This window comes from Rhopilema esculentum, chromosome 4 (assembly GCF_057945365.1).
Source record: "Rhopilema esculentum isolate cy_ngs chromosome 4, ASM5794536v1, whole genome shotgun sequence".
NCBI classification, from domain to species: Eukaryota; Metazoa; Cnidaria; class Scyphozoa; order Rhizostomeae; family Rhizostomatidae; genus Rhopilema; species Rhopilema esculentum.
The window spans coordinates 13,864,692-13,880,482 of record NC_142818.1 but is presented as its reverse complement, the minus strand read 5'-3'; the positions used below and the strand labels follow the sequence as shown (position 1 = coordinate 13,880,482).

General features: G+C 37.4%; 1 protein-coding gene across 1 annotated transcript; it reads right to left on the bottom strand.

Moving 5' to 3' along the window:
• Positions 1-3,822: 3,822 nt before the first annotated feature.
• LOC148960457 (uncharacterized) lies at positions 3,823-5,419 on the bottom strand. The gene has a single exon (XM_089114673.1). It carries the CDS (start codon positions 5,282-5,284, stop codon positions 4,205-4,207), a length of 1,080 nt encoding a protein of 359 aa, XP_088970799.1. The 5' UTR covers positions 5,285-5,419; the 3' UTR covers positions 3,823-4,204.
• Positions 5,420-15,791: the final 10,372 nt, after the last annotated feature.

Sequence of the window (15,791 nt, the reverse complement as noted above, 5' to 3'; positions counted from 1 at the left end):
GAGGTTCCCAGAATGCCAAGGGCACTCATAGAAAGGTTAACAAAGGTAACACGTTTATAGGCAGGGCTCAGTTCCTTGATAAGGTCGCTATATTTCCTAGCTTTTCGAGTACTGTTTTCGTCGATGTTGCTTTCGAACCCAACAGTAAGCTCTAGCATGTAGAGGATTCGATCTTCAGTTACGAAGACAAGATCTGATCGATAGGAGTCGCCTGTGATTAAAGAAGGTGATAGAAATGAAGGCAGGTCGGCGTAAAGTGAGCTGTTTCTAGGTGTTGAAAGGATTTTAGCCAAATATAGAAGTACAGAATCATGTCTCCAGGTATACCTACCATGTTCAAGATAATTCTTGCAGCTAGAGACTATGTGCTGTAATGATTCTGATTGGAGACAGAAAGAGCAGGCAGATGACTGAGTAATTGACCATTTGCAGAGGTTTTTTCTAGTGGCAAGAGTGTTGTTTAGGTATTTGATGGTAAAGTTGTAAATGTTTTTTGGTAACTTTTGCTGGACACTAGACCAAAGTTGATTAGTTCCCTTAGAAGCAGATTTTAAGATGCACGAGATAATAAATCCTTGAGATGTAAGAACGTTTTCAATGCGGTTTTCGTGTTCACTTTGGATGGATTTGAGAACTTGTTTTGTGTTGCGATAAACGTCATATTGTATGTTTGTACCAGTGCTAGAGTCTTTCCATAAAGAGCGAATCTCTTGGTTTGGGGACAGTCTTAAAGAGTTGCGGATAACTGTTTGGCATTGTAAGAACTTGGTAGATGGAAGAATGAGATTGATGCCAAACTTCGATTTTGGAATGACGAGGCTACTTAGTGAAGCACTTATTGGCAGCTCGAGCCATTGTCTAACAAAGCTTGAAACAACATTGTCTAGATTCTCTGTCACCCATGTCTTGCTTAAATCAGCGATGGTCAGGTTCCAGGAAATTTTGGATAGCACATATCGGTGGTATAACAGAATTTTGTTCTTTGGATGACACGACAATTTGTCGATACTGGACATTAACGAGTTGACAGTTTCCAATAGTTCTGACATATGATCACTATTATCCATAGGAAAGTTGAAGTATCTACCAAGATATTTAAAAGATTTGTCTTTTTCAACAGTGGGAACTATGTTTTTATTGACAATAAGTTTGGGTAGAAACTGAACAGAGGAAGTAGATGATTTTTTAATTCCAAATGTTGAGCACTTGTCAACCCGAATATGCATATTTGCCCAAGAGCACCATCTAGAGAAGTGGTTTAAGAGAATTTGATTTTCGTTTTCTTGACCAGTAACCACTGCCGCATCGTCAGCGAACTGAAACCAATGGACAGGGTTTAAGGAGTTTGTATAGAAGCCGAACTGGCTGAATTTATTATCTGAGATGTAATGAATGAAAGTATTAAAGCAAAGGTTGAAGGTTAATGGGCTAAGGCAATCACCCTGGAGGACACCGCGGCCTACCGGTATAAAAGGGGTACGAAATGTATCGGTTATGATAGATGTTTTAAAATCAGTATAAAGGCTGCAGATAATATTTTGAATGTGCTCAGGGATGTGGTGATAGCGAAGAACTGCTGGGATCAGATTGTGATGGACTTCACTGAAAGCATTCTTTAGGTCTAGTAATGTGATGACGACAGCTCGCTGTTTGATTCGAGCTTTGTTAATGATAGAAGCCATGTGTGCAGTATGTTCGAATGTTCCAGACAGTCTTGGAAGAAACCCTTTTTGAATTCTGTGCTCAATGTACATGTTTGCGGAGAGAAATGCAAACATCGAATCGCGTAGGCAAGATGTGAATAGAGAGCTTACGATTCACGACGACGATCAATAGGACGACCCAAAGTAGCCTGGATCTAGCGCGATCCTCCAAGGAAACCCCCATTTCTGGTCGTAGTGAAATCGAAGAGGCCGAGATTTTCCGGATTCATCGTCGTCTTAGTTCTGTGAGTATGCATTATATTTTTATAGGAATATTTTCGCTTAATCGTTTTGTTTCAATAATATATCAAAATGAGCTTCAACAAACTTTCATCAGAAACTTTTCATTTTTTAGAACTCGTTGTTTCTTTGCTTTATCAAACGCAAGATGAGCGCATCAAATGAGAAGAAAGCAAGCCGAATTCAAATGTTAGTTCTTATCAGTACGAATTGAAGAATCGATATAGAACATTGATTTCTTGCTTTTAATGTAAATGTGTGTTAGTTTATGTATTTCTAAACATTTTGCAGATTTTATAGCCCTCTTCCGTCGAAGGGAACTTTCCGTAAATTTCTTATCGAAGTAGTAGGCCTATCATGTGTCTATCCGAACGAGGAGAAGATATCTTAACGTTTATTTCTAAAAAATATCTATTTGTGACAGGTAGACTATCGAAACTGATGTAGTTCTTGTTTTGTGTAAATTATTATGCTAGTAATTCAATCTCAAAATTATCCTTTGAGCCTTCGATGTATAAGATTACGACATTTTAAATGAACAATGTACATTTAACTTTATTTTTGGATATTTTGAATCCTTTGGCATTAAAGTTTGTATAAAATTATAAATATTACTGGCAAAAAAATGTCTATGTTTCTTGCGCTTTTCTTATTTATTTTAAAGCTAAATTTCGCTTAGGCCCAAGATGAGTTGGACAACTGCACATGATGTTGCATTATGCCGTGAGATTCTTGTTCTGGAGCCATATAGATTTAAAGTGGGTAGTAGAGAAAGGGGCCAATGCTGGGATTCAATTGCAGAAAATTTGAGTTCTTTAAGTTACCCAAAGTTTTCTGTGGACCAGAGGGCAGTAAGAGATAGATTCTCAAAGTTGGAGAGATACTTTAGAAAAGGAATGGCTAGTGAGGAACGAGCAAGTGGGATATCCCCAGAAATTACAGAGCTTGATGAAGCCCTGGAAAATATTATTGAAATGATGGAGGAGGCAGTGAAAACTGGGAGAGGAATTGAAAAGAAGAGGGAGGAGAATGAGAAGCAAGTCGCAGAGAATGTTAGAAAGCGCTCAATGGAAACATTAGCAGAGACATTAGAGAGAGAGAGGGAAGGAACAGGAAAGAAGAAGAAGAGACACTATTATGGCTCAGACACAATTGAGTATTTGAAAGAAAAAAATGAAAGGGGGAAGCATTTTATGGAAAAGAAATTGGAGTTGAAAGAAAGAGAACTGGATGTCAAAGAGAAGGCCTTGAAAATAAAAGAAAAGGAAGTAGAGGGGAAACTACAATGTTGCCAAAGGGAGGAATGGCAAAATAATATGCTGCTGCAGCTTGAGGAGAAAGTCAATTTTTTGAATCAACAGCAGCAACAGCAGCATATTATTTTGCAGGAGACCAAAGAGCAAAATTCTAAGATAATGAATTTAATTAAACAAAGCTCTTCAGACTAGTAATTTTGAGGTATTTTTTTAAAAACATTTTATTGACCAAAATTTGAAAATTCAAATATTACCCACTCCAATTAAAGCTTAGAATTGGTTAAAAATTGGGTGTCTATGAAGTACCATTGGTGTCTCCATCTTCTTACCATATTTTCAGAAGTGCATGGCTTAAAGTTTGTTGCTCTCATGGATTTCTCTAAAAATGCAAATGCCTACAATTAACTTAAATACTAAGGGTTGAATCACTGTGGCTTCCATTTGAAAATTCCATTTATCTGCCAAAATTTCTCTTCTATTAATAAGCATGATTTTTATAATAAAATTTTGCTTTTTATTGAGAGCAGTAGCTACTTGAGAAAACATGTTAATTTACTTATATTCTGAACTTTTTCCACATTACAACTTTCAGCCTTTCAGCCTGTACTTTTTTCCAACAAGAAACATCAAAATTTTTTGAAAATCATTTGCAAATAGCAATGCTCAAACCTTAATAACATTGATTGCAGTATTTTTTTAAATTTAAGATAGTTTACAATCTATTGACCTTTGCTGTGTTGTTACTTGTGAAAATTACTGTGCACAAGGCTGTAATAAGAGTGCTTGGTACTATATCAACAGAGCTTTTTTTGTTTTTGCCTGAAACTAGGAGTTGCAACTTGGAGCTGTCCTCTTCCAAGCACTAAAGTATGTTATTATTTCGATGAAATGTAGTCATGAAAGTTGTCAAAACCGTGTGCATAACTGAGTTTGAAATAATTGGCCAAGTGGTAGTTTTTAAAAAAACTTTTTTGGTTTTAAATTTGCTGGTCTCCTTTGGCATATTTATATGAAATAATCTCCAAGTGCAGGAGGCTGGAGATTAAAATATTCTGAGGTACTTGATCCATACAAGCAGGTATTGGCATTACGAAGGAGAGCACTGACAATGTAGAACTGACCCACAGGACTCAACCCAATTTTCTGATTTTTCTTGAAGTCCATGAATTTAAAACTATTGATGATATCACCAAAAATCCATTCAACTGACACCCTAACTCTGCTCATGGACTGATTGAATGCATGCTCTTCTGGTGTCAGGTAAGGTCTTCTAGGAAATGGGCGTTGTAAATGAACCCTGTGGGGGTATGCCGGATCACCATACAGACATAGTGCTTGACCTTCTGGGGAGAAAGAATACTCTGCCAGTTGAGGTAAAAGCCCAGACATTGCAAGCAAAGCACTGTCATGACGCCTTCCCTCTACAGGACCAAACAGGTTGGCAATCAAACCATTTGGTGCAACTACCGATTGGAATTTGATTGCATGGACCCTTTTGTGACCGTTGTAAACAGCCCTTTGATTTTGTTTCGGCCTGCATATGGGTCTAACTGTCCCGTCAATAAATCCCCAGCAGTTATCTAAAGCAGCACCTGTCTGGTGAATTGCATCTGCATAAGCCTTCAAATTGGCTCTAGAAAGCCAAGGTTGTTCTAAGTTTCGGAGAAGATAACCAAATCGTGTGTGCAGCATGCCAACAAGCTTGTTGGAAATCATGCTCAACTGGGGAACTGGTCGTCCAAACCTTGGAATTAAATCGCCATATCTGCAAGGATATGAAAGGCGACGAAGGAGAATACAGAGAGCTTCAACGGAGTCAAAAACAACACCATTGTAGACTCTAATCTCTGGTGGCAGATGAAGTGCATCTAGCAGGGTGTAAACATCTTCTTTCCTAAATCGAAACTCTGCCTTGCATTCATCATCATCCATTTGCTCCAAATCAAACCTTGCGTAATGCCAATACGGAAAGTATGGATTCCTTCGGACATTTCTATCTGCCAGGAGAAGTAACTCCTCATCATCGATGAGACCAGCATCATTGTAGGCATAGAGAATTTCATTCACTCGATCTACGTTAGCCATGTTGACTTTGAGTCGTCGTAGTGAGATTTCGTAACAACAACAAAAACAAAATGGGACACTACTGGGACGATATGACCGCGCTAGTTTACAGGCCCCCTGTGAGTCGTCGTCTTGGAAAATCGTAAGCTCTCTAATATTTTCAGTGGAATGGTTTCAAGGGTGATAGGGCGGAAGTTTTCAGGATTAGATGCATCGCCCCGTTTATGGATTAGCACTGTGCAGGCCAGTTTCCACTCCTCAGGTATATCACCCGAACTCCAAATTATTCGAATTAGCTCAGTCATGTATGTACGGAGATATGGACATCTTTTAAAAGGTATTATTGATAGCTTGTCAAGCGGACAAGGCGAACCAGACGACTTCATTCGACGAACAACTTTCGTGATTTGATGGTAAGAAGGAGGATCTAGATTGTATGGAACTGAAGGAAGAGATAGAGATGGGATCCAGTCTGGAACTTTGAAAGATTTTGTGGGATTGAGTTTACAAAAAAAAGTGCGGAAGAAGTCGGTACACACAGATACGTTAAAGGAAGGTAAAATCGATTTGTCCTTTTAAGAGTTTTCTTAACATATCCCCAAAAGTTCTTCTGGATTTCAGCATCATGATTGCAGTTGTTTGTATCGCTGTTTGGTACCACCTTGGAACGCAAAAGCCGAGATACATAGCGAATTTCACAGAGGGGAGCTTGTGATTCTTTGAGACATTTCAGGCAAGACTTGAGTGAGCTTTTTGTCTTGTGATTGTATTTTTCAATTAAATTTGTATTAATCACGTCGTCTGATACTCCATAATTGATCTGAAAATAATCATAGATGACTGAGTTCATTGTTTTTATGGAAACGTTGACGTTAGATGGGTTGATTTCTGTTAAAGGCAATGTTGCAGCGAAGTAGGTGTTGGCAGTTTTCCATTGTTCATCATTTTTTGGTAGCTTAATTCCGGGTTTAATTTCAGGCACATTAGAATAATCAAAGCGATCCAACTGTTCAGCTGTGTTCGATCCACCATCATAGCTATTATCAATTTCGCTTTGAACGGTTTCAAACGTTTCACCCTCAAGGCCTTTGATCGCTCTGCAGCTGCGCTGGTGCATTTTCAAACCTCGAAGACCGTTACAAACTTTTCCACAACAACATTGAACATGTGAGCAGTTACTTGTTGTCGAATGGGTCTCAGAAACGGGTAGAAACACTTCGCGTGTTGAATTTATGCTTTTCCTGTTTGAATCTCTTCCACTAGCTGTTGATCCAACTTTTTCCTTGCAACGCCAGCTATGGCGGCCTAACGACTTGAAGTCCTTGTTGCAAAATGAACATACAACCAGAACCGCCAAAAACGCGACAAAAGCACAACGTAGCATTTCAGTAGATATTCCACTACTAGCAAAAAAAAGATTTTGTAGTATTTTACTTTCGTAATGCGAGATAAAATGAAGTTAAAAGTTAAACTATATGGTCATGCACAAACGCGTCTTGACGTTGCGATGCTCAACGACCAATGAATAATAATAATAATGGAAACATTTCATTTTCAATTCAACTTAAACTACAATTACAAATCTCACTATTACAAGGTAATTTGCAATTGGCTAGCCTGGTTTTACAAGAAAAAACTATAACAATCGTAAGGTAAAAGGAAAAACTGAGAAAAATAAAACAACCAAAATTAAAACGGATGTAATTCCGGATTTGTCCATGGTTTATTTTTGCAACAAAATATGTAGTACGTAGTACGAATGGCAATGTTGGAAAGTTTAGAGATGAGATACCGTTTTTGTTGTTGATCGATGGAGAGAGAGTCACACATTTTGAAGAAAGAGATGCAGGAATTGCCAAAGATGCCAAGAGAGCTCATAGAAAGATTCACAAAAGAGACACATTTGAACTTTCGCTGTAAGTCAGATAGGAGAGGAGCATACTTGCTGTGTTTTCTTGTTGCATTTGTGTCAAGATTGGATTCAAAACCAACAGTAAGCTCTAAGATGTATAGGTAATTGTTGTTAGTCTTCAAGAGAAGATCTGGGCGAAGGTTTTCTCCAGTTATGATTGATGGTGAAAGATAGCCAGGTATATCAGCGTAGATGGTAGATTCATTAACAGCTTTAAGAGACGTAGCTAGAAAGTTTAAGATAGAGTTATGACGCCAGGTGTATCGGCCTTGTTCCAAGTATGTTTTGCAGCCAGCAACAACGTGAAGGAGGGTTTCTGGCAGAAAACAGAAAGAACAATCAGAAGTCTGGCTCAAGTTCCACTTTTTCAAGTTTTTCTGTGTAGCAAGGGTATTGTTCAGGTACCTTATGGTGAAATTGAAAATATTCTGAGGCATGCTACTTTGCACCTTGGACCAAAGTTTGTTTATTTGTGGAAGATCCTGGTTAAAAAGATGTGACAATAAAGATCCTTGGGAAGTTAGAATGTTTTGCAGACGATCTTTATGTTCTTGCTGGACAGCCTTTAATGCTTCTTTCGTGTTCCTATTTATATCATATTGTATATTTGTGCTACTGCTGGTATTTTTCCATAAAGAGCGAATGTTATCGTTTGGTGAAGATTTCAATGCGTTGCGTAAAATAGTTTGACACTGTAGGAATTTGGCGGATGGTAAAGTTAGGCTGAGTCCAAACTGGTTTTTAGAAAGAATAATGCTACTCAAGGTAGCACTTATTGGGAGGTCGAGCCACTGGCGGATGTATTTGGATACAAGGTTGTCAAGATTCTCGACAACCCACGTCTTTGAAAGATCTGCTACAGTAAGGTTCCAAGAGATTTTAGAAAGAACAAAGTTGTGATAAAGAAGCAACTTATTTTTTGCATGTAGAGGCTGGGAATCAATTTGTTTGAGCATGTTGGACAGTGATGATAAAAGATCAGATTTATGTTCTTGGTTTGTCATTTCAAAGTCAAAATGACGACCGAGGTACTTAAAAGAATTTCCATTCGAGACAGGTGGGATAGATTCGTTGTTTATGAAAAGCTTAGGTTGATACTGAAGAGAACGTGTGGAAAATTTCTTTATTCCAAAAGTGATGCATTTATCGACACGTATGATCATGTTAGCCCATTGGCACCAGCGAGTGAAACAATTCAGTAGAAGTTGGTTTTCTTTCTCATTGCTGGTGATAACGGCAGCATCGTCTGCGAATTGAAACCAATGGACTGGTTGAAACATACGGTCGTTCTGATCATGTGGGGAGAAACCTAACTGTTTGTATTTTTCAGCTTTTATGTACTGTATGAATGTGTTGAAGCATAGATTAAATAGTAGAGGACTGAGGCAGTCGCCTTGAAGAACACCGCGACGGACTGGAATAGCAGGAGTATTATAGTGGCTTGTGATGATAGAGGTTTTAAAATCGGTGTAAAGGCTAGAGATAAGAAGTTGTATGTTGTCAGGGATATGATGGTAAGATAGTACAGTGGGTATCAAATTATGATGTACTTCTCCAAATGCATTTTTAAGATCGAGAAGAGTGACAACTAGTGAACGTTGCTTGATACGAGCTTTGTTTATGACCTGAGCCATCATGGCAGTATGCTCTAAGGTCCCTGAAATATTCGAGGTGAAGCCTTTTTGTATTTCGTGCTCAATGAGACCATTAACTTTAAGAAAATTAAATAGACTGTCACGCAGGCATGATGTGAAGATTTTCAAAGGCACTGGCTCAAGAGTGATTGGCCTGAAGTTTGCTGGATCGTCATTGCTACCCTTTTTGTGAATTAGGATAGTGCATGCCTTTTTCCACTCTAAAGGAACTTTTCCAGAGAGCCAGATATTATGAATGATATTTGTTATCAAAGAGCGTAAATATGGACATCGTTTAAAAACAATGATGGAAATTTTGTCACGGGGACATGGAGTGGCTGAAGATTTCATACGCCGAATTACTGATGTGATCTTTTCATAAGAAGGAGGCTCCAAAGGAAAAGGGTGGTCAGGCTCCCTAAGAGATGGAATCCATGAAGGAATAGAAAAGTTTTTGCATGGCAACAGAGAAGAAAACATTTTAAAGAAATACTGAGAGCATTGATCTTTGGAAAAGGATGGCAGCAGAGTCGAGCTTGTTTGGAGAACGCGTTTGACGTATCCCCAAAAACTCTTTGAAATGAAGTTATCGTGATTTGAGATGTTTTTAACTACGGTAGAAGCAGATGAGTTAAGTCGTTGTCGTAAGAGCCGTGAAACGTATTTAATTTCAATGACAGGTGCGCCGTTTCTTTTCAATAACTGTAGTTCTTTTTTCAATTTTTTGGTAGCATGGTCTTGATATTTTGCAGCAAGTTCTTCATTTACTTCTTCGACAAATCCGCAAGTATCTCTGAAATAATTATAAATTGCTTGATTCATTGACTGTATGGATTGATCAATTGAGGACAGGTCCATGGGGTTGATTGTAAAAAAGTATTTGAAGTATTCGTTAGCGACAGTCCATTCTTCGTTTGACCTTGGAAGACAAACGCCAGGTTTCAGTTCAAAATATTCATTCAAAGAGATATCGGCCAATACAATCTCATTGTCTAGGGTTTCCTCTGATACCTGTTCGAAAGTGTCGTCACTTTGGAAACCGCTAATGACTCGACATCTCCTTTGATGCATTTTCAATCCTTTCATCCCCTTGCATTCTTTACCACAGGAGCATTTGACAATTCTTTCGTTGATGACAGACGCGCTTTCATTTTCTATTTCAATAAATGGAATGTTAATTGATCCCGACGGGCCACTGTCATTGTTGTCCAACCGTCGCTTGCACCTCCAAGTATGGCGGCCTAAGGCCTGAAATTCTTTACCGCAGAACGAACAAATTGCGAAAAACAGCAATATCCAAAGCACGAACGAACGAAACATATTAAAAAAAAAGATACTTTGTTGACACAATAAAAAATAAGTAGTATTTGAATCCGTTGATGTAAGTATCCAGGCAGTTAAATAGCTATAAAACGAGAGCCGTGCACGATGGCATCTGTGCGCCAAAGCTCAACGACTATAATAATAATAATAATAATAATAATAATAGTAATATCATATTTATACTGGTTAACTTTGGTCAGCAACAACGTGCTATTATCAATAAAAGGACCTGTCTAAAATATACATGGATTACCGAAATAAATTTATATACACGATAAAAATGAATTTTAAAAGTCGAGGTTAAAATTTTTACAAAAAGTCTTAAATCTTAGAATTGAAGTTTCACACTTCGTTTCGTCTGTTAGTTTATTAAAAACCTTTGCTCCTTGAAAGTAAAAGACCTTCTTGCCTGCTTCTGACTGTACTTTGGGCAAAACAATTTTTTTGCATTGGCACGAGTACACTGTCTGTGTTTTACTCTAGTGAAGTAGTTTCGAAAGGCGTGTGGCGATACGCTATTCAAACTTTTGAAAATTTCAAGAGCACACATCTTGTTTCGTATACTACTGACTTTCTCCAACTTTACACTGTCCCTGTTGCCATTTATTACTTTTAGTGCCCGTCTCTGAATGGTCTCATAAACCGTCTTTTTTGATGGTGCCATGTGAAGGAACACATTGTTACAATAAAGCAGAATTGGTAAAATTGTTACCTTGTAAATTGTTTCTGCTGTGTAAGGGCGTATACGCGACAATAACTTTACTCTAGATGTGGCTTTTTTATTGTTTTTTCGAAGTGATCAGAAAACGTCAGGTTTTTGTCCATCTTTACTCCAAGATATTCGTATTGGATGTTCCATGACAGATGTCTGAATGCTAAAGTAAATAAAATCCACGAAAGAGCACTCAGAATTGTTTATAAAGACAGTCATGCTGACTACGAAGCATTGCTGACTTTGGATAATGCAGTATCAATTCACCAACGCAATCTACAGTACTTGATGATAGAAATATACAAAACCAAACATAACCTGAACCCTAGTTTCATGAGTGAGATTTTTGAAACAAGAAATGTACATTATGATTTGCGAACTAAAAATAATCTTTGCATTCCAAAAGCCAGGACAACTTCTTATGGTATAGAAACTGTGAGATATTTAGGTCAAAAACTGTGGCAAACACTACCTCACAGTATAAGAGAGTCCCAAACATTGGCAACATTTAAAAAAGAATTAAGAGCACACCCTATAGAATGCGACTGTAGATTGTGTAAAAAATTTATTGCTGGGTTAGGTTTTATTTAGAACATTATACCTTAAACCTTTTTAATATTGTATCATATATTTTTATTTCATACTAACTCTTTATAGATAGTTGGCCTTAATTAGCTTCTTTATAGCTATCAACCGTTCATTTAGTACGCCAACTTTAAACAAATTATTTATTATTATTATTATTATATTATTATATGTTAGATTCTGTGATCTTGATCTCCATAGGTTTGGATTTCGAAGTTCTCTGGTGTGTGCCATAAAGGACGCACTCGGTTTTGGTCTTTTTAAGATTAATAACGAGATTTACTTGCAGAAATCAGTTAGGAATCTGTTTTAGATCACTGTTCAACTTTCTTTCGATAACATCACATTTTTTACCAGCAACGTACAAAACAGAATCATCAGCATAGAGGGTCATTTCACACTTGCTTAAATTTTCATCGATATCGTTTATTAGTAAGGTAAAAAGCAATGGACCCAATATGGATCCCTGCGGTACTCCACAGGAAATAGCTTGATTTTCTGACAAGGCTCCATCGTATGTTACAATTTGCGTTCTACCAAACAGATAGCTCTCAAACCAGCAAAGCTCCTTGTTTTCAATATCATAATTAAGAAGTTTAGATAGAAGTCTCACATGGTCCACCGTGTCAAAAGCCTTTCGCACATCAATAAATACAGCTCCAGTCATAAGGCCCCTGTCCATATTGGTTCTGATGAAATCTGAGAAAAATGTAACTGCATGTTGAGTAGATGATCGCTTTCGACAACAAAACTGTCTCTCCGAAAGCATAGTATTAGCCTCAAGATAGTCATAGAGCTGATTGTGCACAACCCGCTCAAAGACTGTTGAAATAACAGGGAGTACAGAAATTTGTCTATAGTTAACCATGATCGTCTTTTCACCTGACTTGTAGACTGGTGTAATTTTAGAGCATTTTTCAGTACATGGGAAGATTGCCATTTCAAGACATGATTGATCAACTTTAAGAGAGGACCAGCTATCTCGTTTGCCCCATCAACAATCAACGATGTTGGTATATCATCACTACCAGCAGCCTTTTTTCTTTTTAGTTTCGTTAAAATGTCTCTGATGTCTTTGATGCTTGTCATTTTGAAATTAAAGGTTACCTTTTTGGGGTTCTTATTCCCAACTTTGATTCACTATTGCTGGTAAAGTATTTTGCAATTTTCTGCCAATCGTCGCGAAAAACATGCAGAATTCGTTTGATATAGTTTTCTATTCAGAAGTAATTTCTCCATTTATTTCAAAAACTTTGCTGCTTCGATCTTTTGAGGATTTTGCTGGATACCATTTTTTAATTTCCCCTCAAAACTGCTTGTGTCTGTTAATGTTTTCTTGAAAGACAGATCTTGTGTAAGCTGCCTTGCTGTATCTGATGATTCGAGTTGCTGCATTTCGTAAGCGACGATATGTGGGCCAATCATTTTCTTTTCCTATCTTTCTTGCTTTCTTCAACTAGTAATCCCTCTCATTCATTTTGGATCTAATTTTATTTGTTAGCCACGGATAGTCACGCCCTTATACTTTTTTATTTGTTAGGGGTGCATGCTTATCTATTACTGACTTCAAAAGCCTTTTGAAAATTGTCCATGCTTTGTCAACATTTTGTTCTTTGGAGATCTTTTTTGAAACTATTTTCCTCATACTTTGCAAAAGTTCTTTTGTATATTGTCCTTGGTGAAAACTTTTGACAATTTTTCTTTATAACTGCTCCGACCGGATCGTGATCACTGAGAGAATAGGGCGTGTCGTGTGCTTTCTCGCATTCTGTTCGTGGGTTGAAGAGGAAATATGAAGAGGAAAAATAAAGCCACGACTGCACGACAAGGAATGATGCAGACCCAAAAGATTTCATATAAATCATTAGAGACTCCATAATCAAGGATTTTTTTAGGGTTTAGAATGACAGAGGCAACTAATGGTTAATAAAAGAGAAAAGTTCAAAGCTACTCTAAAGTGACAATTGATCATATGAATAGCCACGCTATTACCACGATAAAACGAAGCCCGAAGACCTATTAGACCTTTCCCCTAATTACGTCATGGCGCAATGCATTCTGGTACTTGTAGTTAAACCCGCGAATATTTGTTTATGTTTTGTACGGCGATCAGACGAAGTTCTGTCATCATCCAACGCTCTTTGCTCGAATAATCAAACAAATCATGGAAAATATAGCAGAATATACCGAGCAGCACATTCCAAGGTTTTCACAAAGGTCTTGCCTGGAAATCAGCGCTGCAGAAAGTCGTTCCTACGGTAATTTGACAGCGAGCAACGATATGATAAGGCCTAGGCCCAACCAACGGAAAAGTGAAAGATATGGGACTAAGGGGATAATGCTTCTAGTATTATGTAGTTGTAATTTCGGAAAGAGCAATGAGGTGCCAGTTACGATTGTGACATTATGTGGCAAAAAGTGGACAAATGTTCAAAATTGGATGCACGAAAACTGTTTTCAAAAAGAATTTTGAACCAGCAGTTGTACTATAGCTTGTTTTAAAGCCATTTACAAGGGTTATCCACTGTTAGGATTGGTTTAAAATTTTAAAACCAATTTGCAAGACTATACTTCATCTGACTGTAAGGTCATACACTGCTTGATGACTAAGATCCTGTCAAATTTGATAAAGGCTTTGATCTTAAGAAAGATTTGTCAAATGGTGTTAGCTTAGATAAAACCCCTCCTTTTTTGGGTGGGGGGGGGCAAGAATTATCTATCAGCACAAGAAGAGCTCAAGACAAATTGCTGCAGTATAAACAAAGAAATTCATCATTCTTAGCAGGGTGCTGGATATATTCCTATCAGATTGGAAACAGATCTTCATTAATACTAGATGCTTTTAATTAAAGGACAAACCTTAGTCTTCACAAGAAATAACAGTTTCCTCCCCGGAATATTGGGCTTCACGAATACCGAAAGTAAATTTCCTTCTTTCCATAGTTTATATCCATGTTTTTTACTTCTGTCACTGTCAGGCCTAAGGTGCACTTAAGCTGTTAAGTATTGTTAAAGATTTATCGAGGAGTCTTCCATTGAGCTGTTCACTTCAGAAGTTTGGTATAACCCTAAAACACTTTGTCTAACTTTTCCTGTCAACTATATATCTTTCGAGGCCAATATCCTCTTCTTGTCCATCGAAATTGAACTGCTAGTCCTCCTTTTTGGCCTAATCGGAACACCAGAAAGACTCTCTGCGACATCATTTCCAAAGCAAGAGCTTTAAGAAAAACTAGGGATGTGCTGTTCGGTACATTCTGCCGTATTTTCCATTATTTGTTATTTGAGCAAAGAGCGTCGAATAATAACAGAATGCATTGCGGCATGACGTAGGTAGGGGAAAGGTTCATCATTATTCACTGTGGCACAAACGTTATCAGAAGTTCACAGTCTCTAGAGGAAATTGCAACTGGAATTCTGGATCTAGCAATTGATATGAAAACAAACAAGAATACAATATATGTTTCGAGCCTTGTACAGCGTGGTGATCATTGGAATAGGAAAGTCATTGATGTCCACCACCGATGACATCTTAAGGAGCATTGCAATAGAAACAACTTGCCATTCATCGATAACGATAATATTAAACCCTTTTCTCATTTAAAGAGAAGTGAACTTCACCTTAAACTAGAGGGGACAAGCATTTTAGCAAATAAGCTTTTGAAAGTTCTAGGATATTATTGACTAGGAAATGATGCACGGCGTAATTTTGTGAATTCCACCGACCCCCTGCAATACAAAAATATCGATACAAAAACAGCACTGAAATCAATATGCTCTTCTCTTGGACTTACTAACCTTATAAAAGAACCAACGAGCTACAAACCAAACTGCCATTCATCATCAATTGTTTTAATTTTAACGAATCGTAAAAATCATTTTAAAAATAGCATAGCAATTGAATCTAGTTTAAGTGATTTCCACAAATGGATTCTAACTATATTGAAATCGTCTCTGCCTAAACACCACCACCCTAAAATTCAACATTACCGAGATTCAAGTAAATTCACAGAGGAAGGTTTCTGCAAAGATTTGCTGGCAGCACCTTTTAATCTTTGTGAACATCTACAAGATGGTAATCAAGCATTTAATAGCTTTCAAGATATTTCTAGTAGCATTGTTAACAAACACGCCCCTCTTAAATCCAAAATAGTTCGAGCAAACAATAAGCCTCTTACCAAAATTCATCGAAAAGCAATAATGTTACGCACAAAACCTAAAAATGTTTATAATAAATATTGAACTAATGACAATTTTCAAAATTATAAAGAACAACGAAATCATTGTGCAAATCTTCGTCAACGTGTTAAGTCTATTTACTTTACAAAAATCTGTCAAGAAGGCATGCTAGATTCAAAAACA